The 25,998-nt window shown below is 39.1% G+C and overlaps 1 protein-coding gene across 4 annotated transcripts in view; it reads right to left on the bottom strand.

Annotated features, from left to right (window-relative positions):
• Positions 1–1,004: 1,004 nt before the first annotated feature.
• LOC136436754 (syntaxin-binding protein 4-like) overlaps positions 1,005–25,998 on the bottom strand; it is a 30,521-nt gene continuing 5,527 nt past the window's right edge. For 2 of the 4 annotated variants that reach the window (XM_066430984.1, XM_066430986.1), the window contains exons 4-21: positions 25,468–25,537; positions 23,520–23,594; positions 22,988–23,094; positions 21,414–21,564; positions 20,970–21,099; positions 20,176–20,282; positions 19,660–19,808; positions 19,324–19,410; positions 18,758–18,939; positions 17,490–17,586; positions 14,685–14,812; positions 14,091–14,183; positions 13,822–13,887; positions 13,083–13,247; positions 11,838–11,960; positions 11,053–11,242; positions 7,806–7,863; positions 1,005–3,521 (exon numbers count right to left, since the gene is read on the bottom strand). In XM_066430984.1, the coding sequence (XP_066287081.1) occupies positions 3,422–3,521; positions 7,806–7,863; positions 11,053–11,242; positions 11,838–11,960; positions 13,083–13,247; positions 13,822–13,887; positions 14,091–14,183; positions 14,685–14,812; positions 17,490–17,586; positions 18,758–18,939; positions 19,324–19,410; positions 19,660–19,808; positions 20,176–20,282; positions 20,970–21,099; positions 21,414–21,564; positions 22,988–23,094; positions 23,520–23,594; positions 25,468–25,537 (2,078 nt within the window). In that variant the 3' untranslated portion in view covers positions 1,005–3,421. Of the gene's footprint in view, positions 3,522–7,805; positions 7,864–11,052; positions 11,243–11,837; positions 11,961–13,082; positions 13,248–13,821; positions 13,888–14,090; positions 14,184–14,684; positions 14,813–17,489; positions 17,587–18,757; positions 18,940–19,323; positions 19,411–19,659; positions 19,809–20,175; positions 20,283–20,969; positions 21,100–21,413; positions 21,565–22,987; positions 23,095–23,519; positions 23,595–24,478; positions 24,602–25,467; positions 25,538–25,998 lie in introns of those variants that run through there. The other 2 variants (XM_066430988.1, XM_066430987.1) reach the window with 2 other exon arrangements.

The raw sequence follows: 25,998 nt of genomic DNA, 5'->3' as shown, positions 1-25,998 counted from the left end.
CTACAGTGACGTGGTATTTAAAGAGCCATAGATAGTGCAATAGCACAGAGAGTAATGCCTTCTGGACTTCATTATTTTCACAACTGGTATTGCTCAGTGAACTGCTTTGGCATGCCATTTCTTCACCAGTTGAACTTCATGATGCACCTTTACACTTGTGTGTTGGGCTGGAAGGCAAATCACATTTGAGGATTTCGCTCTAACAGGATGAACATATTTTGTATCAGACACCCACTGGTACGTCAATGGTTAACCTGGCCTTGTCGGCTCTTTTTCTATAAAAAAAATCACAGTGTTGACAAAACAGCAGGCTTATGTTATTCTCTCCATTTCATTTTGATTCATTCATATTTTTCACATGTTGTAAAAAAGACAAGTCTAAGAAATATATTACTTAGTGAATTGAGATTAAGAGCAATCACAGTAATGAAAAAACTGCCAAATGATTTTTGCATCATTTTCTTTCAAGCTTGTGTGCTAGTCTGGAGGACAGGTATACTGGTTGAAGAATTCAGATTCAGATTCCTGCTCTATTAAAGTCTAACAGGATGGACATATTTTGTATCAGATAAACAACACAGCGAGCTCAATGGCCTATAAAAAAATTTAAGTCTCTTCTCGTCTGCTCTTTTTTTGAAAACAATCACAGTGTTGACTAACCTGCACCCAAAAGGCTTATGTTGGGGAAAACGGCAACAACAATGAGAATCAAATAAGCTACCGGTAATGTGCAATCTGGGCACATAATGAAAAAACAAACAAGGAACAAAATGGCATATTACTTTCATTAGTGGAATGTTGGCTGCTGGAAATTATGGTCTAACACTACAGATCAATAAAATTTTCATCGAATGTTTGGGATGGCCAGATATGGTCATAATAACTGACTGGTTGGAGCTTTTCTATTTGTATTTGTTAAATGTTTATAAATGTCTAAATCTGCAAAGCTGTCGCAAAGTTAACTACTTCTGCTTTGAAATATGTTCAAAAGCAATCCACCAATATAATGTTGAGTAGATGTGTTTATTCATAATATACCATATACATGTACATATATACACACACACAAAGACTGGTCTATTGGTTTGAAAGATGTAAATAGACAGTAGCTGACCCGTAACAAAAATGGCATCACAAAGGAAAGCGTAATCATGTGCTGCAAACATTGTTCTTTAATGATACCCTGTGTTTGAAGAAAAAATTGTTTTGGAAATAAATCATTGAAATCCTTTAACTTGATTCTAATCTTCATGTTCATTTCACACTTTACCCTTTGGATGAATTTCAATGCTACAAAAAATTCAATTTTTTTTTTTACACTCTCTTAATGCCAACTAAACTGTCAAACAATTTAGACTTGGTGCCAAATGGCTACAACGATATTGAAGCTGCAAACACAGTGTCCCGAGACACATTCCAACTGTGAGGTAAAGGCTCCTTCAAGAGACAACCTCAAACAACACTTGGACAGGAATAGCTTTGGTGTGATTAGAGTCCCTGCACAAGATATCCTCCCACTGCTGAAGTGCGCATGCATGATGCAGGGCTGATGTGCCGAGAGATCCAACCTCAAGGTATCACCTTGACATTGCCAGACACCGGATTCCTGGAACTGAATGCAAATCAGCTGGCCATGGAATATGGAAGAGTTCTCGGAAGGTTTGCATAATTCATAGGTTTCTAGGAAAGTTACAAACCCTGCATATAGCGTGTAATACCATCAATCCGTCATTTCCAGACAGCAACATTTTTTGGAACTGGATTCAAAATAGAATTCACAGCCCTTTGATTCTAAATCTCACAGATTTCAGACCTGAACCTTAGCTAAAAGAAGGAAAATGCCTTAGCCTCACATCTACATGTGAATACCTTTTTAATTTGTCAGTGCAGTCTGTATTTTGTGATGCTATGATCAAATTCTATTTTGCATTCTTGACCAGCAGGAATCCTTCGACAAGAAGAAGAATACTGTATTTCTAAGTAAAAGTAATGATCATTTCCTTGTCAAAAGGACAACGAAATCCTCTGGGGGTCAGTATTGGTAGTACATACATGCACCAGTACTTCTCCTTGAATTTAGAGGTCTGCATCATCCCAAAATTTATGACAACTGACCTGTGAGGCTCTGCCTATGCATTAAAATGCTATTACTGTAATTCAAAGTGTAAACCAAGGGCAACAGATAACAAAGAGTCCACATCATGTATGAATGTGATGCCATTAAATCATGAATCAGCTACATGTACAAGTACAATATAGCATTGAGACTATTGTTGTTAATCTATTCCTACTGCATACCATTTACACAGTCTGATGACGTTGGTAAGAACTAATGGAGTAAGTTGTCAACATCTCTGTAGCCTATAGACCTTTTATTCAAGCATGCAGTACTATACAAATAGAATAGACTGTTAGGCTTTTAGAATTTGCTTTAATACTTGGCACTAAACCTGTCTAAAACTAGAATAGAACACACTTATAGGGAATGTTCCGATCTTGGTCTTGAGAAAGCATCGATTTGTACCAACAGTTTGTGAATTCATGTATAAATATGATATATCTTGACAAAGAGTGACAACTACAATTGGAATTTATTGCCTTTCCTTTTAACAAATCTTTTCAGCCTCTGGTACTGAAAATTATATTTATAAAAATAGGTTTACACTATGGACTATCTAAATTGATTATCCGAGGCAAGTAAAATATAATATGTATGTATAAATGGATTGAGAGTGTACAACTCTCCTTTTAAAATGTAAAAACACAATTATTATACAACAGCTACTGCCCTAATTTATGGACAAAAGTCAGCTATACCAAGTAGGCTTGATTTTCTTTCACTCACCCTACTTTAAAAATGAAAATAAACAGATACACAAAAATATGAAACTGTTTAAATAAAGACCATTTTAACCCTTGTATACCTCAAATCTTTGAGAAGTGACCTGTATTTTGAGAGTTTGGGGCATTTTTTTGAACATCAAAGGCTTACATATAGTTGAATCTACTGATGACTTGCTCCAAAGTGACCTTCAAAAATCTTTTGCACCATGGCAATTTTGCAAACTTTACATCTTTTGACGGAAGTCAATTCATCAAATGATTTATGTGACATTCACTATTAGTTTATATTCTATCGCACTTGCTGGTACATACCTATCAAGTTAATCTACAGTCTGAACCTTACAGTTCCCTTCAGAACAGGTATTTGCTGATTATCAAAACTGCATAATTTAAAAATACTATGGAGAAGGGGTAGCAATTTGGAAACATCTCATTTATGCCTCTTGAAAAAAAAACATACATGCAATTTTCTAAATATAAACTATCTACCTCCCTCACATTTCTTTACGTTCTGATGCAGTCATCTATTAGTGGTGTACGTGTGTGAGGTAAATGTACCTATGGCGGCCACTGAGTGCTATGTGTCGGTCTCCGGTAACTCAAGCCCCTCCTGTATGCCTGGCATGTGCTGTACGCCCGAAACGGGATGTATCCAGGATGTGGTCTGCGTCACATGGCTATGAAGGAAAGAGAAAAACGTCACGTTAAAACCTTTCATCCCCCAACTCGATACCTTCGAACTTCCCTTGGTTAAATGTCAAAGATAATGGCTTCTCTGTTGTAAACTACTGGTAAGCGCGTGTGGGTACTGATTTCAGACCCACCTCATAATACTGTACACAATATAATCTCAAGCAGAGACAAAATGATTGACATTAATGGGCAGGTTCGGTGAAGTTTTCTAACTTTTTGAATTCAGCAGAGGTGTACATTGAGCTATGGATTAATGTACATTCATACAAAAGAAAAAGGATGACATTTCAACTTTTTTGCATCACTTGATAATCAGCAGTGCTCCAACCTCTTTAACTGATATATCTGAAGAGACCTAGACTAATTCGTAGTGACACTTGACAATGTTAACAGGCAAGAGTTGCTATTAACCTACATACAGAAATTGGAAGCCATTTAAAATGCTCTGAGGATACTTCAATGTGTTCTTCAAGGGAATTTGTTATGTATGCTTTACCTCATTTGCTAATTTTATACCTAGAAATGACACTTAGTCTACATTGAAAGCAAAGTGTCACATTTTTTTCGAAATACCAACTTTCATCCTTGCACTTAAGAATCAAGAAGGATAGCTAATTGTACCTGACACTTTCCTGCATATTTCTTTCCATTACATTGCTGAAATATATCGTTAGGCCCACCCTTTACAATCCCAAGCTCTTACAGTCTTGTGCAGTTAGAATATGTGTTGGTGGAGACCAGATTTGATTACTATATTTGTCAAATTTGGAATTATCTTGTACATACTTGTACATGCAGTATTTCACCTAAAATTTACTCTTCCATTTTTGGAAAAGAATTAAACAACGTATCAATCAATGTACATGTAGCTTTCAATGCCTTTTCACAAACGAAAAAAAATAGATGAGGCTGACATTTGGTGCAAGTGTCTATGAATCTATGTCTGATTCTAAACCTTGACATATCACGTATCATGCACACGTCGAGTAAAGTGCTTATATCAAGGCCTCGCCAATATTGTTTGGTAATGAAAGTATACTCTCCGAGCAGAGGTTGGAGGGGAGGATTGTAACATTTTTATCATATGCCCGTTTTTTGGTCCGCTCTCACCACCACAAAAAACGAAACACTGTGAGCAATTTTCATCCATATGTTGAGAAGGGTTCCTTGGTTCTGGGCTGATGAATATTAATCATTTATCTTATCTATTGGTTCAGCTGTGAAAGATGGAATTATATTGTTCAAAATAAACATCCTTAAAATGCAGCTTCAAGTTGACAGGGCCATTTTCTGTGTGCTGCACTCACTGAAGGTCAATAAAATAAACAACGTATCACTGAGGCTATGTTTAGCAAATAAACCGGTCAATGACTTCTCTAACTGCAACACAAATTGACATTGAAGTACATGTACATGTACTTGGTTATTACTGCAAGGACGTCTTTGCAACATCAATGCATGGTACTTATCCATGGCAAACTGGTTTCTGCCAAGTGCTGTTAGTGAACACGTGTCATCGTTTTTAGAACATTTAGGTATGTGTAGAAGGGACATTATGGAAACGTTTGGAGCAGAATGACCTATTGTTACCTCCACTGGTTTTCCACAGGACGATGAACCTAGTAGACATTTGTGGATTCATTCCTCAAGCTAAACCGACATCTTTTACACCGCAGTCATCCCTCAGAAAGACACCTGGAGCCACATAGTTCCTAATTTAGAACATTTATTTAGTCTGTACACTTGAAAAAGCTGTCACGGCGAAACCGGTCGTGGTACTAGACTGAATAAAAGTTCTAAACAGGAACTACGAGGCTTCAGATGTCTTACTGAGGGACGACTGCGGTGTGAAAGATGTCGATTAGCTTGAGGAATGAATCCTCTCTACTTTATACTAGTAGACATGTATTGTAACTGACTGCTGGTACATGAAGTAGACGTACATGTACCGGTAGAGCAGCCTAAGGAAACTGCAGTAATTCCTTTAAATTGACATTTAGTTTCTATTTTCTCCTTCAAACCACATCAGGTCTAGCCTGCAGTCTTTTTTGGACATCAAATACTCCCTCTCTTTAAAGAAGACTTGTGAAGTTTTACTTTGAGGATTTGTTTGTTCAGACCCTGGATCTTGTATAGTGCATTAGTGGATAGTGGATAACAACCCCTACGGCCTCCAAAAGGCTATGGGACTACCTTCCCGTTTTAAGTTCTGCCATCGTATGCACTTTGCAGTACCATTATTCCTTTGTTCTGCGGAAGTTGCTCCTTGGAAAGCCCATGCTACACTGTTAAGTACAAACTGGCCTGGAACACCTGTGACAGGGTGATCATGTCCTAGGTATGACATAAATGATATTTACATAACACCAGGTTGATATTAGCCTTAATGCCAAGTGTCATGAAATCGATTAATGCAGTTGAATAACAATCACGTGAAAGTTACGTAAAGAAACCTTTTAATGTCGGAGGGTTTGCTTTCTTTATGTAACACTTTTTTTTCAAGAATGCACACTGGTGTAAAGCTAAAAAAAACATGCTGATCCTAGATTTGATAAATAGCCATCACTGTACAGATGGCCATATCTGTGCTTTATGTAAAAGATAACTGCACTGAAATTTAAGAACCTTATAGGGACTGAATTGGACAGGGTAAAGCAAGACAGTCAACCCACAAACAACATCACAACTGGGGCATTTATATAACACCAAGCCGATTCTGCCATGACCATTAACGCAATAAAAAAGAAGATACACGGAAGTTATATAGAAACGTTTTATGTACATACCCAGAAAATTAGATTCTTTACATAACCCTAAACAGATTACCTATTGGTAATACAATTTTAAAGCTACCTAATATTGGAGAAAAACAAGTTGTTGGTTGTGTAAGAGAAATGAAGATGTCAGTGTAGTCAATGGGTAAACAAGACCAAGACAGACATTGCAGTAGCATAGTGGCATAGGCAGGTAGATTATGTTTTTGTTTCCGTCATGGATGTCAGTGTTGATCCTGCTAGTCTGGTTTCCTACCCATTCCCTACCTGTTTCCAGACTAAAAAACTAAACTGGATGGCATTCCAGCTAGGGTTCTGCAAATTTTGAGTTATATTGAGGAATGAGACAAGGATGTTGGGAAAAGTGGGACGTATTTAAATTGCTTATGATTAAACCTCCTTGCATGCATGTATGGCATTCTGTGGGTGTAGCAATCACCACAATTTACTGGCTTTCACAGAATGAAAAGCAAGGTGCAGGTGGTGTAGACATATTATTTGTATGGAAAAATTGTAAACCTGTGCTGCCGTTACCTGTTGCAGGTCTTCAACAAAATGTTTTCATCAAGAAAAAAATCATGAGGTTATTTCAGCCCCCCAAATATGCCTTACCAGTAGATGCAGCATATCAGTGGTAAAGACAGTTATTAAGATTTCTAAACCCTTTTTTACAACATAAATGCAATTTCATATCCTACTCTTTCAGAGGCAACAGTTGCATCAACAGTTATAAATTGTTACAAATGTACCACCACAACAGGAAGACATCACAAACAGAACAGGAAAACTACAGAAATGAAGATGAAGTTATCTTGACTAGTACATTGCAGTAAAAGATACCATTATAACCTCTGCCCCTCCCTTGGAATGATATCCAAGGCTGCAATGCACAACTCATGAGCGAAACATGAATGTCAATCATAACGACTTCTATCCATGGCCACAACCATTTGGGCTATCACAGTTGATGATACGTCTGTATCTGTATAGCCGGCATAACCGCCCTTCGGTGTAACACACCAGCTACATGTAAGTCATTGCATGGTGACTTGATGATTGGCATCTCCCGATGAAAATTTTTGCTAACTACTAAATGTGCACTGCACTCTGGGATATCTCTCAAGAGTCAAGTTGTCAGCCTCAGCGAGACCGACAACTGAAGCCAACTGGCATACTCACCATCATGGACCTCTCACTGGACCCGTGGCACGCTGCGGCCGATCGAATTGACAAAGCACTCAACGAATTTCATCAACAACAAAAAAAATCGTTCAAAGCTTTGTCTGTTTTGTTGTCTGTTTTGGTCATACTTGTACGTTGAATGATATTTTCATTATAAAGTCAAGGGTAACACAAATCCAGTTTAAGACGCAGCTACGATGCCAGCGTGCCGCGGGTCCAGTGAGAGCAGGGCTTTAATTACACAAAAAGTTGTTAAAACTCTTAGTAATTAGTAATGATGGTGAATCAAGGGTTAAAAAGCCATGCTCTTACTTTATGTAATACTTAGCTCCGTCCTCTGTGTAAGCTTCCTCCCAGCCATACGGTAATGCTGATGGGACACACAAACATGCAATGTCAGTATGCTACACAAGTCAGGACATTTTGATGGTGACAATGAAGACACACACACACAAAAACAACACATTCTGGTGAAAGAATACAATGCTTTAAACAAGTATTACTAAATGTATTGCTCAATATGATTAGTTATATGTACTTATAACATGGAACAATCTAGTTCATATTTGACATATGACTTAAGCAAAATGCTACTAAGCAGATAAGTCAAATTTTGTAGACTAAGTGCATGATGTTTATTCATGAAAGGTTGCATGTATGCTTTGTATTTGTTTCGGCAAAATACCTTTTATTGTGAAGAAAGGTTAGATCTGATACCTAACATATCAGTTTTATGGGGATCAAATATTAGTATTCTGCAAACGATCACACAGCCATGACATATCCATATTTGGTTATGCCTCTGGCCTCCCATGTGAAGGGATTGAAGTACTGATACCTTCAAGTTGGTAACTTGAGCTATTAAACATTATTTTGCATATACTGACTCAAATGCCAGTTGTTCATGTGTTGAAGGGAATAAAATTGGTACATTGGTCTAATTGTCCGATGCAAGAAAACTGTTGGGCCAACCCTTCAGTTTTCTTAGGGACGACTGGTGTGATTGAAGTTCGAACACGTGACAACAGATGCCCATAGGCCAAAAGTCTCAGTAAGATTAGCCTCCTTTGCAGGCCCTCTAGCATTTATTTTTGGGAGGAGCGCTGGTTTGCGATTTTCAACATATCGGGGCCCTAGGGTGGCAAACCAATCTCTCTGGCAGCCAGACCCAGTAGAAGGCCTGCAAAGGAGGCTACAGTAAGGTGCGTCAGCAATTGATCCAGTCATCCTGGCAAAATTAGTGATACATCCTTAAGATTTACTTTCTTGGGGTGACCTGACTAGGAAGGGGGGCTGGTGTCACGTGCTGCTGCCAAGGGTCGTGGTGTGGTCACGTGCTTCAACTATTTGGGTCAATCATCCCAAAAAGGCCATATTCAAAGTAATGCTGTAACTCTGCAAAACCACCAGTGCAGCCGTCATGATATAGATTGCTGAGTCTTAACTACTATTGACACGTGACAGGCAGACATGAGAAATTGAGTCACGTGCTGGTACATCCCCTGATCTGTTTCAATACGGTCACGCGTGTATTTGGGTTGTTAATCTGTAAAGGGCTAAAAGGTAAAGGCTGTTTTACTAATGCAGCTGCTTCTGACATGTGACCTGCGAGGCAGGACACCTGTGACCGGGAGTCTGTGCCCTAGACTTGGGTAGGTCACATGGTCAGTCAACCTGAAGAAGACTATCATTGGGTACAGCTACAAATTTAATATCAAATTGCAAGTAAAATCACACGACATTTTGCCAGTATGTCAAAAATCATCACTGCTCTCCTTTCTACTTGTTTGCCTTTTTCTCAGTAGCGTTTGCTATCAAAGTGGGAGGCACCGAGGGGTAAAGTCAAGCATGAGCCTTTTATGAAACCATAATCCTGTAAGGCTACAATGTATTGCTGCTTATGAAAGCCAAAAGTTCTTGGGGGAATGTCCACGAGTCTTGTATAAACAGTGTCACATTTAGTTACAGTTAGTTAAATTGTTTGTTATGCAGCACTAGGTGGGCTCACCCACTGTTACATGACATTAATGCATTAAGTGCCTACGACTGGCTCAGTGACCTTTAGGGCTCAGTGATCTTTGAGATGTTGACAAAAGTTGAGTTATATTCCAAAGTAACAATAATTTTTATGGTTGTATTGTTGGGCTAAAAGGACATGATACAATTGTTAGATAATTCTAAATGAGAATTAGTACAAGTGACAATTTATCACAGTAACAGAAACAACAGAAAGAACTAAATTTGTAAAAAAAGGTTAAGCCACACAAACTAACATTGATTATGAATGTCCCGAGAATGTTTGAGACCGTCCCCACTGCTCAAACTGCGCGATATGGGCGACCCATTAGGCAGAACACGACCTGTTTTCCCTGGATTTTCCGACTTAGCCGAAAGTGCACATGTTATGCACGAGGCATTTCCAGCTAAAGGTGGCATTAATATGATAAGGTTACAAAAACATCGACATGTACATATATGGTATGAAAAACAAGCTCCAGCCTCTATGATGTTATGTTACCATGGCGACCAAACCGGAGGCTGACCTCTCAGATTTTCTACTTTAATGTCATATCAGCCAAATTAGTCGTCGGAAGGATGTGGATGACTTGGACGAAAAACTTTCCTTCTTTGAAAGCTAATCCATAAAAGTAATATGTCAGATTGGTTCAGCGTATGAAAAATATTGAAGGGGTTGTTTATATAATTTGTGTACTTTATATAACGGACACCCGTTTCACTCTGCAATGATGTGTTTTGATCCTAATTAAGTGGAACATTGGGTCATGACAGTGTATGTAGCTTAATGTTGGTGGGGTGCTGTTTATGAACATTGGAAGGTTCACATGGCACAAGCATGCACTTGAGTGATGGGAAGAAGCTCAGTCCGATAAAATGGGATGTCACAAAGCCTAACTGGAAGGATGGACACAGTGTACACCAGATTTTTTAAAGGAAACTTGGTTGGTAAAGACGGCTGTAATATATGCAGTAAGATGTGAGAATTATCAACATGAAAACAAACTTCTAGCTGAAGATTATGGATGTGACAAACGATAACTGTGGGTTTTCAGTTATCTCCAAGCAGATCTACACGGTGCCCAAATCATACAAGCTAGCCAGAGAAGCTCCTGTCAGCCAGAGAAGGTCCAGTCAGGAGGCTTCTCTGGTTAGCTTATATGATTTTGGCATATATGTACATGTAGATCTGCTTGGGGATTAGGTTTTCAGTAGCCTTCACCAGGCCTTCCTATGGATTGTAGAATTTGACCCCAAAAAAAGGAATAATTGGGCAGTAGAGTCGGTCCAAGGCAAGGTTAATAATTCTCCCTCAAAATAAAACCCTATGGTAGCCAAACTTCCCTGGCAAATATTCTCCCTATAGCCTGCGTAGTTAGTCTGCTAGGGACAAGTAACAATAACTGCATCAGCCAACTGGATGTATTAGTTTGGAAAAGATGCTGTGATATAGTACCATGTAGGGTTAACAATTCTACACTACAATCAAGCAGAAACATCAAGTTCAGGTAGCACGACATGAGGTAACCAAGTTCAAACTCACGTTCTACTTCGACAATAGACTTCACCGCTTTCACCACGTCCTTGGCTTCGGCGGCCAGGTTTGCGTTTGTCGTCCCCTTTCCGTGTCTGGCAAGATAGCCGGGAGGTCGCGTTCCCATCGCACTCTCGCCGCGTCGACTTCTCCCCAAGGGGGCTCCTTGAGATTGGTCCGTTAAGACTTCGTGCACGAGCTGGAAGTAAGCAACAGGTTGCAGCGACCATGTTTTTGCTGGGGCGCTACTTGTGAAAGCCGTCAGATTAAGCATTAAGCTGTTCTGGAAGGTCTCCTGTCTAGAGCGCTTTCTTAAGGAAAAGTCATGGTCTGGGTGACATTGAACTTTTTCGGTCAGGTTGTAGCCCAATAAGCGTACAGCCAACTTATTTGGTAAAAAAACAACAGGACTCCCACTTGTAGTGAGCCCATTTGATAGCAAGCCAATTCAGTAAGTGGTTGGCCCTTAAAAATAGCCATTCGCTAGTTGGGCAACCCTGGCTGTTCATGTATCAACGTGTTCATGCTGAAGCAATAAATAAAGTACGGTAAGTCAAAAATGTCTTATTGCTACTGAATACAATCTAAAATATTTTCGAAATACTTCTGTCTATACTGTACAAATGTAATACAATCACACTTGAAAAATAAGAATGAAAAGACAACTTTATTTTATTTTGTATGAGACTAGTCTGGAAATATCATAATCAATCAATATCCAGGTCTGTAGAACAGTTAAAATATGCAATGATTCTAACACCGAGAAGCATGTAGATGAATGGGTAGAATCTTACCTCTGCAAACTTGAGCAGTTTTTCAGTGGCCACTTCGTACGTTTTCTTACCGCTGCCTGACTTCTTCAGCTGACAGTCGAGCACCGTTATCCGCTTCTTCATCTCTTCTGAATTCTCTGACGACTGAGAGGGGTGAAAAACTATGTAAAAACTGAAGGATAAAGGGTTGAGACCAGGGACACTGGGACACTGTTTTTCTAATGCTGCATGTTGGTTTACAACATAAAGAGCTGCACAGGACTCCAGTAAAGGGGCAAGACTAACAGTCCTTTTTTTACGCAGCTTGAGCATTATGTAACTGTACAAAACTAGCGTGTTATGCCTGAAGGCGAAAAGACTGGGAAACAAAGACCGTGGGAACCGTGGGAAAAAATCCAGCTTAATAGCACCTTTAATTAGTTGGACACAATTCACACACTGTAAAATGGGAAATGATTGCTGTCGTTTTATGTTTGCGTTTTTTTTAGCTCTTCACCGTGAACTTAAAACCATCACGAACATTTTTGTATTATCTTCTACCCGCCTACCCCCTTGTTTCAACCGCAAACTTAAAACCGCTGCAAAGACTCCATTTCCCTCCTACTGCGAAATTGAGTCCCTGAGAAAATTTCCCCTTTTAAATGTTTGAATGTTTCACAAATTTCAAAACTCATGAATGGAACCTTACTAGTCATACTCTGGAATGTTATAAAGAATATAATGCATGTATTTGGGGTTCTGGTTCAATAGTTCTGTTCGGGAAATAACACAGGCAGGGGTGGAGCAGTATCTAGAGTATGTGCGGGATGACAGCCTGCCCACGAATGTGTCCAGTGAGGGGCTGTCTACAATACTGGCGGAGAGGTTGTTCCACTTGGGGATTGTTCTGACAAAGTAGGCAAATTATGCAGTGTCATCACATGTAGGCAGCAGAATCTGTACTTATGGGCGTGGTTGGCACGGGTAAGAGTGTGTGCCGGAATGAGGTGAGTGTGCAGGACAGCTATGTGACAGTTGGTTATCTTGACCAGTTGTGCATCCTGATGTCACGACTGGAGTGATGGCCATTTCAGGTCCTGTAGGAGGGCTGTGACGCTGTCGTCATGTCGTCTGTGGCTACTTGTTACTGGATTTTTGTAGCATGAAAAATCTTTGGAAGCACTTGCCTTGTTTTCCCTACACAACCTGGATACTTGACACTCTTTGACATACACATAGAAAACTACATGTACCAGTACTGCAGCACCCTAGGTGTAAGTCTAATACCTTAGGAGCAGTCTGCTGTGCCTTGAGGTCGGCTATTTCCTGCTCCAGTAGTCTGATGACCTCCTCATAGTCCTGCTCCATGCTGCGCGCTGCACGGTGAGCCTCCTCCGCCAGATGGACCTTCGACCTAAGCGAGCGGCTCTCGTGGATTGCACCTTGGGCCTCCTGTGGGAGTCAGGATCATCACAGTTTAAGCCTACAACGTTTCTTTTAACATGCAAAAATGATGTAAGGCTCTACAGTAATTCTTTCAAATATCCAAATATGACCGATGCAATTGCTCTGTACACTGATATGCCCATTTTATTTTTAGCTGTTTTTGGAACAGAGTCAGTTCAACATTTTACCCTCAAAATTAAGCAGCTATTATTATATCCTGGGAAGAGAATCTTGGTGAGGGCTGCAACCATTTTTTGGAAGGGATGTAAACGGGGGTTCCGTGTTGGAGGAGGTACCTTGAGCATGTTAAAGGGGAAGGGCTGGCAACCTCACCCTCTAAAAATATACCCTGCTACAGAAACAGCAAGGAGACTTGCTGACCTATGTGCCACTAGGCACTACAAGGTGAACGGCAACTTACAACAACAAGCATTTAAAATCTTCAACAAATAGTTATTTATGAATAAACAAAATGGACAAACTTAAAGGCTACATCACTCACCAGCTGACTTAAGTTAACAGTAGCACAGCGTTTGAAACCATAAATGAGAAATTCAATGTCTCTTCATTCTCCACTCACCCTTCGTACTCTGAGTAACTCCTCCTCTGCTCTACTACACGCCCTCTCCTTGTCTTGTAACAAGTCCTGGAAGCAAAATCGGGAAGCATTAAGCACCTGTGGTATAGGTTATCACTGAGCTTTGAGGTGTAAGTGTAAGATCTAGTGGATAAAAATAACTGGAACCTTTTCATCCAATAGTTTTAAACACAAAGATCTTATGAGAGATTTTCTGGCAGGAATCATACCCTAATCTTTGAAAAGTGATACAGAAGCAGTTCATTGCTTGCCTTTAATCTCTGCACTTCCTTCAGTGCGTTGTCTCTTTCTTGTCTTATTCTGTCCAGCTCAGGTTGGGTAATGTTGGGTCTGGACTCCACCGTCTGTAAAAGCACATGATGCCATGAAAATGTCAAGCACAAAAATGAATGCATATTTTTATAATGATATTATCATTCAAACAAAGACCCCAGGTTGATTTACGAAGTACTCCTTATATTGAAACCTCCTTGACTTTTGACATTGACCGTATGGTTGCAAACTGATACTGGATACCGGTACAATACCATTTTCATGAAAATGATTTAGGCCCAAGTCCAAAATACTGGAACATCAATGTAGCTGTGCTGTTATTCTTCGCACAAAAGTGAAGATTTAGCACGTCTGGACCATATTTGATCTGAGATCCTCTTGGAGGCATTGGTTATCTGCATAGGATACCTGAAGTCTATATAAACATTCTACTAATTGTTTCTGTCATCATTCAAGACCACAGATGACTTAGTTCAATTATAGGTATGGGACAGGACCTGTGTTTGTACCTGTACCTGATGCTACATTTAGGTATGCAGTCTTATCTAACTGGTGCCATGTAACAGACCTACCGGTAGTCTGTATACAGGTGGTTCAACAATGCTGCTGAGATCTGGACCTGCGTACAGCATTGATCCCAGGCTGATGCCTTTCTCCTCAAGCTCCAACTTGTACACGTCTTTTGCTACTGAGACAAACTCTGCAGAAGTAAGATGAACGTGGGGTTTAGAAATGGTTAAGCTATGACTGTAGTTTTTCCACTAGTGTAACATTTACTAACATAATTCCACCAGGGTACATAATTCCGCCACCCTGAAAAGACAGTCCTACTAGATCTCCATCCCAACATCCTCCCAGTTTAATGCACTCCTGTATATCTAAACTGTGCATATCTGAGGGATGCTGCACTAACATGAGGTATCTCTCAAACCCACTGTTTTTCAAAGTGGTAGATTTATGTAAGCCAGTGGATTAATTTTAATGGGGGTTATGTGTAGAAAAAACACAACCGAAAGAGCAAAGACAGTCTTTCCAGCTTTTTTGCTTGTGGCTTACTTATGATCACTGTCTCATATATTCTTACAATGTCAGTTTTTCTCAGACCAATCATGCGCAACACTCACACAAATGATGTCAAGGTCCCAACAACATTGTGATTTCAGTAGCAATTTGAAGTCTGTTCAAGAATTCAGGCGATGATATATGCCTAAAGCAAATATTTACCCAAAAATTCTACTTTAGAGTTCCTAAATTTTAAAGTTTTACATTTTTTCCCAGTAAATTACATGTCTTAGTGCCCTGTCAGTCAAATTGAAATGGGAGGTCTTTTATTGTTGGTGATGTAGAATAGTCACAGGTGAAAGGGCTTTGACGACAACAAGTGTACAGCATGATTGTGTGATGTCAGTGCAGTAATTGGCCAATTTGGAGAACTACAGTAACAGTATTCCATACAGCTGGTGAAAGGTGAATACAACTGAATCATTAAAGGATAGTCTCTAACACGAGGTCCAAATGTCAGAATGTTCACAAGAGGGCATAGAATCTATCTTGCAGTAATTGTCCAATTTGGAGAACTACTGTATTCTTCAAAGCTGATGATATATTTTGAATCTGATGGTGGAAGTTCTCTAACATTGGAGCCAACTATGCAGAATGCACAAGGTAACAGTCACTCAAGCAACTGGATACATTTTGGGCAGCATCCACTACCTTTTGTCAGTGACTGGATGTTCTGCTTCACCAGGTTTTAAGCAAAAATTAAAAATTGATATGCAAATTAACTATCAGACTGGTGCAGAGGAGGATCGTAGAACTTCTATTGGAATTGTTGCCTCTAAAATTGGACCATCAAGGACTATTTTTTAGCACATTCTGACAATTATGTAACGTTTCTCTTTGTTCGATAAGTACTGGAGCATAATAGTAGAAACTCTCCCTTTCATCTATGAAAAGGACAAAGAATATGGCCCAATTTCCAAGTTGTATGGCATATCGGGAAATCGGAACAGGAAAAGCTTTTTCCTGCTTGTTGTGTTGTACAAAGGCTGTGCAAGTGAAAGGGCTGTGCAGAAGGCCATGGTGTAGATCATGTTGCCCTACTAACTTGAGATGTTCAACAGTAAGGGGCGAAACATTGATGACAGTCAGTCTGTATCTGACAACAACACGTGCACAGCAGAGTATCCTCTGTATTATGTAAGGGTAGTAAGTGGCCAATTTGGAGAACTACGTATACTGTAACACACAGGTGGTGAAAAGTGACCATAGCTGAATCATTATTGGACTTTCTCTTACATGGGTGCCCATTGTCAGAATAGTGCACAGGATGGTCATAGAAGTCTAATTGGAAATGTTGGCTCTAAAAATAAAATATCCAGGTCTTTAGAGACAATTCTTTTTTTTCTCCAGACATCCTGACAGTCACGTTCTCTTTGTTTCACATGTACTAGAGCACAACAACTAACCTGTTCATCTATACATTGAATATTATATAACAACAAGACTATTATATATAAGAACAATAGGGACAAGAATTTCATATAACAACAATTGTGACCTTTGGTGGCAAATCTTGAAATACTGAAATTGCATACACTATAACCTCCATAATTAACATTAATCCGCCGGGTTACATATATCTGCCACTTTGAAAAACAGTGGTCTAGTGCAGCAACCCCCAGGTATGCACAGTTTAGATATACAGGAGTGCATTACATGTATACTGGGGGATGTTGGGTTGGAGATCTGTTTGGACGTATCTTTTCAGGGTGGCGGAATTATGTACCCTGGTGGAATTATGTTAGTAGATGTTAATGTGCATCTACGATTTACCAGACCTGCAATGGATGTCACTTGAGGACAGGAGAACAATGTCCAGACTTTGCATGATGTACAAGATGACTAATAAACTTGTGGACGTACCGACTGATAAGTATCTAATGCCAGCTCAGAAGAGGACCAGAAATAGTCATGCTTTTAAGTACCAGAGTTATCAGCCAAGGATTGACGTGTTCAAAAATTCGTATTTCCCGAGAACCATAGTAGAATGGAACTCGTTGTCATCAAGTACTGTAGGAGCTTCATCACTAAGTAGCTTTAAAGAACAGTTGCAGTCAGATATGCAAAGACTAGGTGTAACAGACCGTTCGGTGTAATATGACCAGCTGCTGCCGCGCCGCGTGCCTGCGAAGCTGGTGTGTTACGCCTGATGGCGGTTATACCGGCTATATAGATACAGATACAGATACCAAAAGATTTTCCTACATCTCAAGCATTGAATACAACTACATGTACAAGACTTAGTGTACTACTTGTGAGGCTAGATGGGCTTCTAGTGGTTTCACCAAAAACTGTGAGAATCATTGTAATCCCACCTCCATAAGAGACACTCCCGCTATTGTCTGGTCTCAGTCTGCTTCTCAGTAATCTTTGTTGCCCCTCGGTTGTTTTCAATCCTAGGTACTTCAGAGCCTAAAACAGGGGGAAAATCAATCAACTTGCTATATCTATAGTTTGTGTTTGGCAAATATTCTCACCTACAACTATTTTGCTACCTTAAATAAGGTACATTGTATGGTAACTGATGGATTTTTGCAGTTATGTGTATTCTAAAAAAATTATGGGCATTATTGGAGCTGATTATTGACTGTTAAGTGTTGGAGAGACGAAAAAGAGAAATTTTGCGGGTAGAATAATAATTTTTATGGTGGGAAAACTTAACATAATCATACTCTGATATAAGACTCCATGCTATCTATTTGTCCTGCAGTCAAAAGAAATAAAATCAAAAGTATTGACATCAAAAGAGATGATATCAAAAGAAATGATATCAAAAGAAATGACATCAAAAGGAAATGATGTCAAAAGAAATTGTACAATGAAGAGGAAAAAATTAACTAGAATCACAAATTAATTGGAGATTGAGCTGCTGTGCAGGCTGATGACATTCTTTTCTAAGAATGGAGTAGAAATGAATGCCATCGGCGTGCATAGCAGTAGCAGCTCAATTTCCTGTGACATTAACAGCATCTCTCTCACAAACACGTCAACCAGACATCTGGAGATGATCAGGGCCGTCTCCAACTTTCATTTTTTTCTGTCCCACTCATTGTTTGGGAGCCCATGTTAAATCAGTCATTGTTAAATCTGTCATATAAAGAATAGAAAAATCAATTTTTAAAATTTCATGTTATGAAGTTCAGATTTCTAAAATATTTTTTCCGTCCCAAGAAGCAAATTTCAGTCCTGGGACGGATGAAGAGACGGGTTCTGGAGACAGCTCTGGAGATGATGTATTTCTACTGAATCAGAAGTTAAAGTGGAGGATACCATAAGATGCTTCATGTGAAAAAATCCTTGCTAAAAAAAAATACACATAGTCTCCAATGGGCACACATACATTTTTCATTTAGCAGGTAAATTTCAATTCTAGACTTCCACTTTTTTGGCAACAACAACTGACACTAACATTACAGTGTGGCAAACTGTTAAAAAAGAGATGCTGTTGATACTGATTTCAGAATTCCTCAAAGATTTATTCATCATGCTTGTCCGAATCTTACCTTTCTGAGAGAAAAGAGCCCCCTGTGCATTTATCAAAGAACTGCAGAGGGTTGTCAGATCGTGTTTACAAACAACTTACTGTTTCCAGTTTATCGACTTTCAATCTTGTGTGTGGATCCAGCGACAGTCTTCTGGGATCTCTGGTTGGTCCTGCCGCCCTGTTTACCCTGGACCCCGCTGACTGTGGTGAGGTGCTGTTGGGAGTTGGAAGGACTGGAGATATCTCTGTCTGAGGTAAGTCTGAGTAGTGCCTACTGTGTCCTGCAGTCAAAACAATGAAAGTCCTTTGTGTTGGTTGTCAAAACACCATCAATTTTCACCTCAACTCACATGTCCCATAGCTATTCATCAGACATAGGTGCAGCATAACGTTCAATATAAGTCTTCCACTCCTGTCAATCCTCTGCCATTATTGCTCGCTGGTATGTTGGCTGTCCTGGCCATTCTTTCAGGTCATCAATTTTACTTTCATACTGTATATAGTAAAATATTTATTGTGGTTTTATGTTCATCATCGCACCCCGAACTACGGTTGTTTGAACCTTAAACACTTGTTTAAGTCCCGGCAAACTTGAAGTCAATTTACAGCACTCACTGTTACTGTGCACGAAATGTACTTCATGTATTTTACATTGTTGTACTCACCATTGTGTCTATGGTTAGCTGCTTGTGGAGTTGAGAAGGCGTTTGGTTGAAGCTGAGGATATGTCAAGCCTCCAGATCTTTGGATATCTGAAACAGCACACACATGTATGAAGACATTTGACAGTACTGCATGTATTGCATTGTAGACATGTGTATACACATTTCTTCTAATCAACATCTTAAGAATTACTTAATATTTCTTCATTATTTCTATGGAAGAGATCAAGTTTAACAGAGGAAATCATAGTTTTACCACAAACTTATTTCTTCAATATTTCTATGGATGGGTTCAAGTCCAACAGACGAAATCATAGTTCTATCACAAATAAAACACACCTTGTGGAGGTGTGATGTAAGATCCTGTTGAATCCTGGGAAGATTTAGGAGGAGTGGTCTCCGTACTCCCCAGCATACTGTCCATGTACGCAGAGTGGGGAGGAGTCTGTCCACCTCGGCTGAACGCTATCTCAACTGTCTTAGACGGTCTGCAAGGTAAAAGAATCTTTTAAGATTTCTTTGCCAATACTGGCACACGTCTCAGGGTATAAACAGGGTTTTATTCTGGCAAAGCGGTGCAGGAATGATCAACACCTGTAACAGTACAGGTATGCAGTAAAAACTGTTTTGAACTCTTACAACAACAAGATTGAAAAATTTTAATATTTCCCCCGTACCATTCCCCAGTGGACTGCCCTGCCTGGCACGGTTGTGACGGCTCCCACCGTCGAGTCTTACTCAAGTTACTGTGCCAGACTGGAGGCCTGAGCCTGAGACCTCTCCCCCCCCCTACTTTGCCCCTCGCGGAGTCATCTGGGGGTATTTGAAGTTGAAACAACGTACAGTAGTTCCAACCTGAGTTTCACTCTAGTGATGATACTCCTGGCCTCCTCGTGAGTGATCCCCACCAGGGACTCTCCATTAATGGCTACTAACTGGTCTCCTAGCTGCAGTTGTCCATCCTACATGGGAGAAAAAAGGTAGACAAAATTACACAACAGTATGCACAAAAGCTTTAGACAGATATTAAGATGAGAAGTTCCAACAAATATGTGCTGTTAAGCTGTTTCACAGTAAAATTTGGAATTCAGGGCAATCCGGGATTGCCCCAGGACAGATTTGAATTCCAATCTGTCCTAGGATTGAGGAGAGACTCAATTCCAATCTGTCCTAGGACATTCCCCCATCGTCCTAAATCCCAATCTCTGCTGTGACTTATACATATACATTTTGACAGTCCTCTCTACTACGCTCACGTCCATTTTCTTTCAAGGATCTACAGCACTCTAGTTCTTGCACTCTTGCTTTAGCTGACAATGACAGGAAGTTTAAGCATGAGCTTCTGAAGTACTGTCATGATCCTTTTGCCCTTTCGGCATCCCATGAGACTTTCTAACATGGAATGATCATTACTTTGCAGCACTGATCAAATATTTACACCAACGTAAGTTTGACACTCTTCTTTTGAGCATTGGTCCTCCAGGCTACATGAATGTGTAGCAGATACCGTTTTCAATAAAGTCTGAGAAACTATTGACCAGTTCTTTAGTCTTATACATAATCATGCAGCAATTCTAAGTGAAATTCAGCACAACTACATGTTGAACATACAAGATTACAAAAGAGAATAGAGAGATGAGAGTACTTACTCTGTAGCAGTCCCCTCCTTGCAGAATTTCAGTCACATACACGAGCGGTCCTTCAGGGCGGTTAGTCCCACCCTCCACACTGATGCCCAGTCCTGAGGACTTGGCTATGGTGATCACCTGGACATCTGAGCTGTGGGCAAGATACAGAAATGCATGTTGTTGTTGTTCACCTTGTAGTGCCTAATGGCACATAGGTCAACAAGGTTCCTTGCTGTTTTTGTAGCACTGGACATTTTTATAGGGAGTTGTTGCTAGCGCTTCCCTTACAAAAATGCACGAAAACATACATGTATAATGTTTGAAGTCCCCAAGCTGTCTCTTTTTAAACTACAGATTATTCTCAAGTCTTATTCACAAATGTTTTGTTGGCCACATACATGTACATGTTACTTATGAAGATAGAAATCATATACAATGTATAAAAGAAAATCTGAGCATATTTACCCATTTGGAGGGCCCTGGGCACCCCCATTTTGCAGTGGGCTGTGCCTGTTGTTCTGTATTGTTGGCCTGTGGGACTTCCCAATGTTCTTCATGAAGGGAGGAGAAGGTTGTACCGAGGATCCTGATGACATGGGAGACATGGGCCTTTGGCCTAAAAAAACAGTGGATAGAATAAGTACCAGAGAAGCCAAAACTTCAGCCTTCTATATCTCAACCATGTATCTTTTCTGAATACTAAAAGCCACACTGAGTCAACACACAATAGGACAAGATTAATGTATGTAACAGATGGCAGGAACAGGTTGGTTATTGTTGGTCATGGAACATTTCACCTGGAAACTACACAATGTGTGTATTTCAAAACCTTGCACACTCAAATTTCTCACCGAGACATTCCTCTTAACTAGATAACATAGAAATAATGTGGTAATTACCACTTTTGGATGCGCTATTTTCTCTACATGAAAAATCTGTTTAGGCAAATTATTTTTGATAGCAAATGAACAAACATTCTTTTTTTACTATGCTATTTTCATATCTAAAATTACTATCCCTATTCTTTTAAATGTTCTTAGTGCTAAATGATTCACCTTTTATTTATTTTTGGACAGCAAAGAGAGCTCAACCGATAGACTAGTTATTCATTCATAAACCTATTACTACTAATAGTACTAGAGCCAAGACCTCATATCAAACTTCATTTCCATCTTATTCCAACATTGAAATCATAATCTACAATCCTGGACAACTTCAGCAGTGGAACAGCCCTTCTGACAAGCTTTGTTGTCAGTTTTTGGTAGTATCAGACTTTGACCCTTCACTTAGCCACTGTATACAAGAAACACAGGAATGCAGCACACTATATACCAAACAACAGCGTGCCTACCGCAATAGCTTATCGACAAAGACTGACATGTTTTAAAATTCCTACTGAGATTGGTTCTTTCTCTCTTTTGTGTATACATTTGTAAGTGTACACTACTATTTGTAACCATACTGTAGAAATGTTTGACAAAATCTCTATTGATTCATGGCAACTTCAAATGTTCCTATTTATCATCTCTGTAACCACTTTGTATACTAGTTTCAAAGATTAGTAGCATTCAATTTGTGAGTAATAATACTACTGTATAGTGACATGTTAAGAGTAGCAAGAGGGTACCGTTTGTAAATGAAAGTAAAGATCTTCAAAGTAGCTTAAGCTGTTCTAATGATACATCCTTTGATGCTTATGGAATGTAACCATATTGGTTTAGCAACATAATCATGCATACAATGTCACTACATGTATTGCATGGGAGGAAAGCCCCACTTGTGCTGATGATGTATTTTGATAAGTCATATTTTTCCTTTTCTATAGGATTTAAACCTGTCCTTATTATCATCATTTTTTCTCTACTGAGAAAAATGGAAATTCACAACGGAAATTCACTCGCAAAAACTGCCCTATGTCAGCAATAGTCACTAAATATCGGAGACTCCTATTTTTACATCTGTCACAATTGAAACATGCACATACATGGTACATAGACTTGATTGAGTGGTAATTATCACTACTCCATAAAGACCCTTACCTGCAGAGTATATACTACTGTTGGACACAGTACTGGGTCTATCCCCTGAGCTCCCACTGGAGTAACTATAGTTGCTCTGACTTTCACACACCGCAAGGAACTCCTCCCTACAAACAGCAAATATCACATATTAGAACAATGTTGTATATACCCTAGCATGTTGTCACATAAAGCCATGACATCACTTTAAGAAGACTCCTTAATTTTCACCTTTTAAAAATTAGACATGTTATAAAATGTTTTTGAACAAACCTCTACAAATATATTTGTAGCTCACAATGGAATCAGACTTGTGGCACAGTGGTAGTACATGCACATGAAATTTGAAATTGTATACAAACAGAGGCCACTGCAAATCACAAACCATCATAACATATATGCTTTTCCAGGAAAGAAGTTAACATGGAATTTTAAGAATTTACAAAACGAACAAACAAGCAAGCAAACAAACAAACAAGCAAATAGACAGAGCAATGAACAATGAGGTAATTTGTCCCAGGATAGTAAAAGGTTTTTAACATGACTGTGTTACCTGGCAACATCGTCTCTTGCTATGGTTAGTTCCACAAAGTCAGTGGCTGAAGCATTTCTCAGCATAGACACCGCCCTGGGACAAAAACATTGAATATTAACTTACTAAATCACTACAAATGATTTTTGGTTTGGTAAAATGATAGAAGCTGGTAACAATGAGATATGACCCCATGAAGATACTATAATCATCTCTGTCGCTAACGTTTTCTAACTACAACATAATAACCCATCTAGATCTCTAGGAAAAGACATTACCCAAATTGAATGCAAATTGCACATTGGTGACGGCAAGTCATAGTGCTTTACTTACCATACCAAAATTGAAGAACTATACCTGCTTATGTAACAGCAGTCAGTTTAGACAGCTGGTGCAAAATACATGCTACTAGTACCAGCAAAGGTTATAAACAAATAAATTTTACAAGCAAACTGGGCCAGAAGCACACACAGTCTGTGATAAAAGGTTACGAGAGTGTTGGCATGATCGATTGGCTTGATGTGTCCTTGGGTGTCACCTGCAAGGTGTTGCCACTGGTCAACTCTACCTGATCAATATGCGCATATGAAAACAACATACAAGCTGTTACTCTTCCTTTGTATGTTTGATTCTTAGACCATACAGATATACGAGTACAAAGTAGTCTTCTTTTTGAATAGAAAATCCTCTGCAAATAGAGACAGCTCATAGCGAGGAATTTGACGATTTTTGACAAAGTTTTGACACAGTGCAACACCAGTCTTTTTATGGCTACACTCAATGTTCTAAACCAGAAGGAAACACGCAGAAAACATCCACAAAGTTACTAATAAGCTGTGTAATACCTTAAGCTTTATATGTAGCAAATTTGGATCTGACTGCATGATCAAAGGTTTGATTTGAAAAACATTCTTTTACACTGTCCAAACATTCAAGCGTTGGTGCTTACAAATGTTTAAAGCATTATGTAAACATCGTACCTTTAACGTAGTGGCCCAGTATTGACATAATACACCAAGCTACAGCATTAGTCCATGTTACTAAGGAAGGCCTTAGATCCCAAGGAAAATGTTCTTTTAGCTAGCTTCTACACAATACAGGGAGTCAAAGGTTATCGCAGTTTAATCTATGCCTACCCCATGTATTCTATAGCCACTAGTTAATGATTATTCACTGTAATGGCAATAAGACCACGGAGTAAAGACTTCAGCTACATATATGGTTACAACATAAAGGGGACCTACTTCACACAAATTCTGTACCTAGTCCTTTCAAGCTAGAGTTGGGTCAGAAGTTATACTGTAAGGTCAATCTTTACTGATATCAACTAATAAATAAATAAATAATTCTAAAAACAGCTGAAAATTCAGTGATGCTGCTTTTGTAGGAATGTCATGAGAAAAAAACTAAGCTCTGATTTAACTCACTCCCTGAAATCGTGTACACCAAGGTGCAGAGTTTTTCCACAGAATGTATTCTAATGTTGTTAAGATATTCAAATTCTGTGTTATATCTATAAGTCTAACAACCAACCAACCAAAAATTACTACTACTAGTACTAGTTTAGTCATGGACTATGGTGCACATAGTAATAATCTATACAGCAATGGTGGAACAGTCTTATTTATGGCATAACATAAATTGCATTATCCCCACGTTAGACAGCAAACACTGAAAACGTTACTGTACAATGTGTACATAAAGGTCTGTTTCTTCTAACAACAAAGCAGTGCACTTGTGTAACACTATACTGTAAATGCAGAAATGTTCGCAGTGGTTTTATATTCGGGTAATTGCAATGAACTCTTCAGCGCAACCTTAAAACCACCGCAAAACTTTTTGCCCACATAATATGACTATATCGCTACTATTGTTTCAAACACAAACTTAAAACCACCGCAAACACTTCATTTTCTCCCTACCGCGAAATAAAAACCATGCAAACATTTACAGTAGTAGTGTATCTCACCTTTCGTTGGTGGCCCCTTGTAAGGTCTGGCCGTTTACTTCTAAGATCTGGTCACCCTCCTGCAGCTGACCTGGGGGTAAACAACAACAACGTGAAATCAACACAGGTGGTGTCAGTTACCAAAGCACTTTTGTTCGGCAACTTGTATCAAACAAAGGGAAATATGTCAATGGGTATCAATGTACACACAGAAATCAACTTAACACGGGCAACTGCAACAGTTTGTAACAATTGGAAAACGTTTGACCAAAAACATTGAAAGAAAAAAAAGGATTTAAAGTATGTATTATTCATCCATTTTGTTGTTCCATTATTTATGTTTGAAGCGTTAAGGTTTTACAGTTTGGGTAACTAAAAGTCAAGTCAACTTAACACTGGCAGAAGTTTGTAACGATTGGAAAATGCTTCACCAAAGACATTGAAAGAAAAAGTTTTTTTGGGCTTTAATTTTCTAAAGCATGTATCATTTATTCTTATTTATGTATTATTTATGTTTGAACAGTTTAGGTGCAACATTTTGTATACTACTAC

Source organism: Branchiostoma lanceolatum, chromosome 6, assembly GCF_035083965.1.
Source record: "Branchiostoma lanceolatum isolate klBraLanc5 chromosome 6, klBraLanc5.hap2, whole genome shotgun sequence".
Taxonomy (NCBI): Eukaryota; Metazoa; Chordata; class Leptocardii; order Amphioxiformes; family Branchiostomatidae; genus Branchiostoma; species Branchiostoma lanceolatum.
This window is presented reverse-complemented; position numbering and strand designations above follow the sequence as displayed.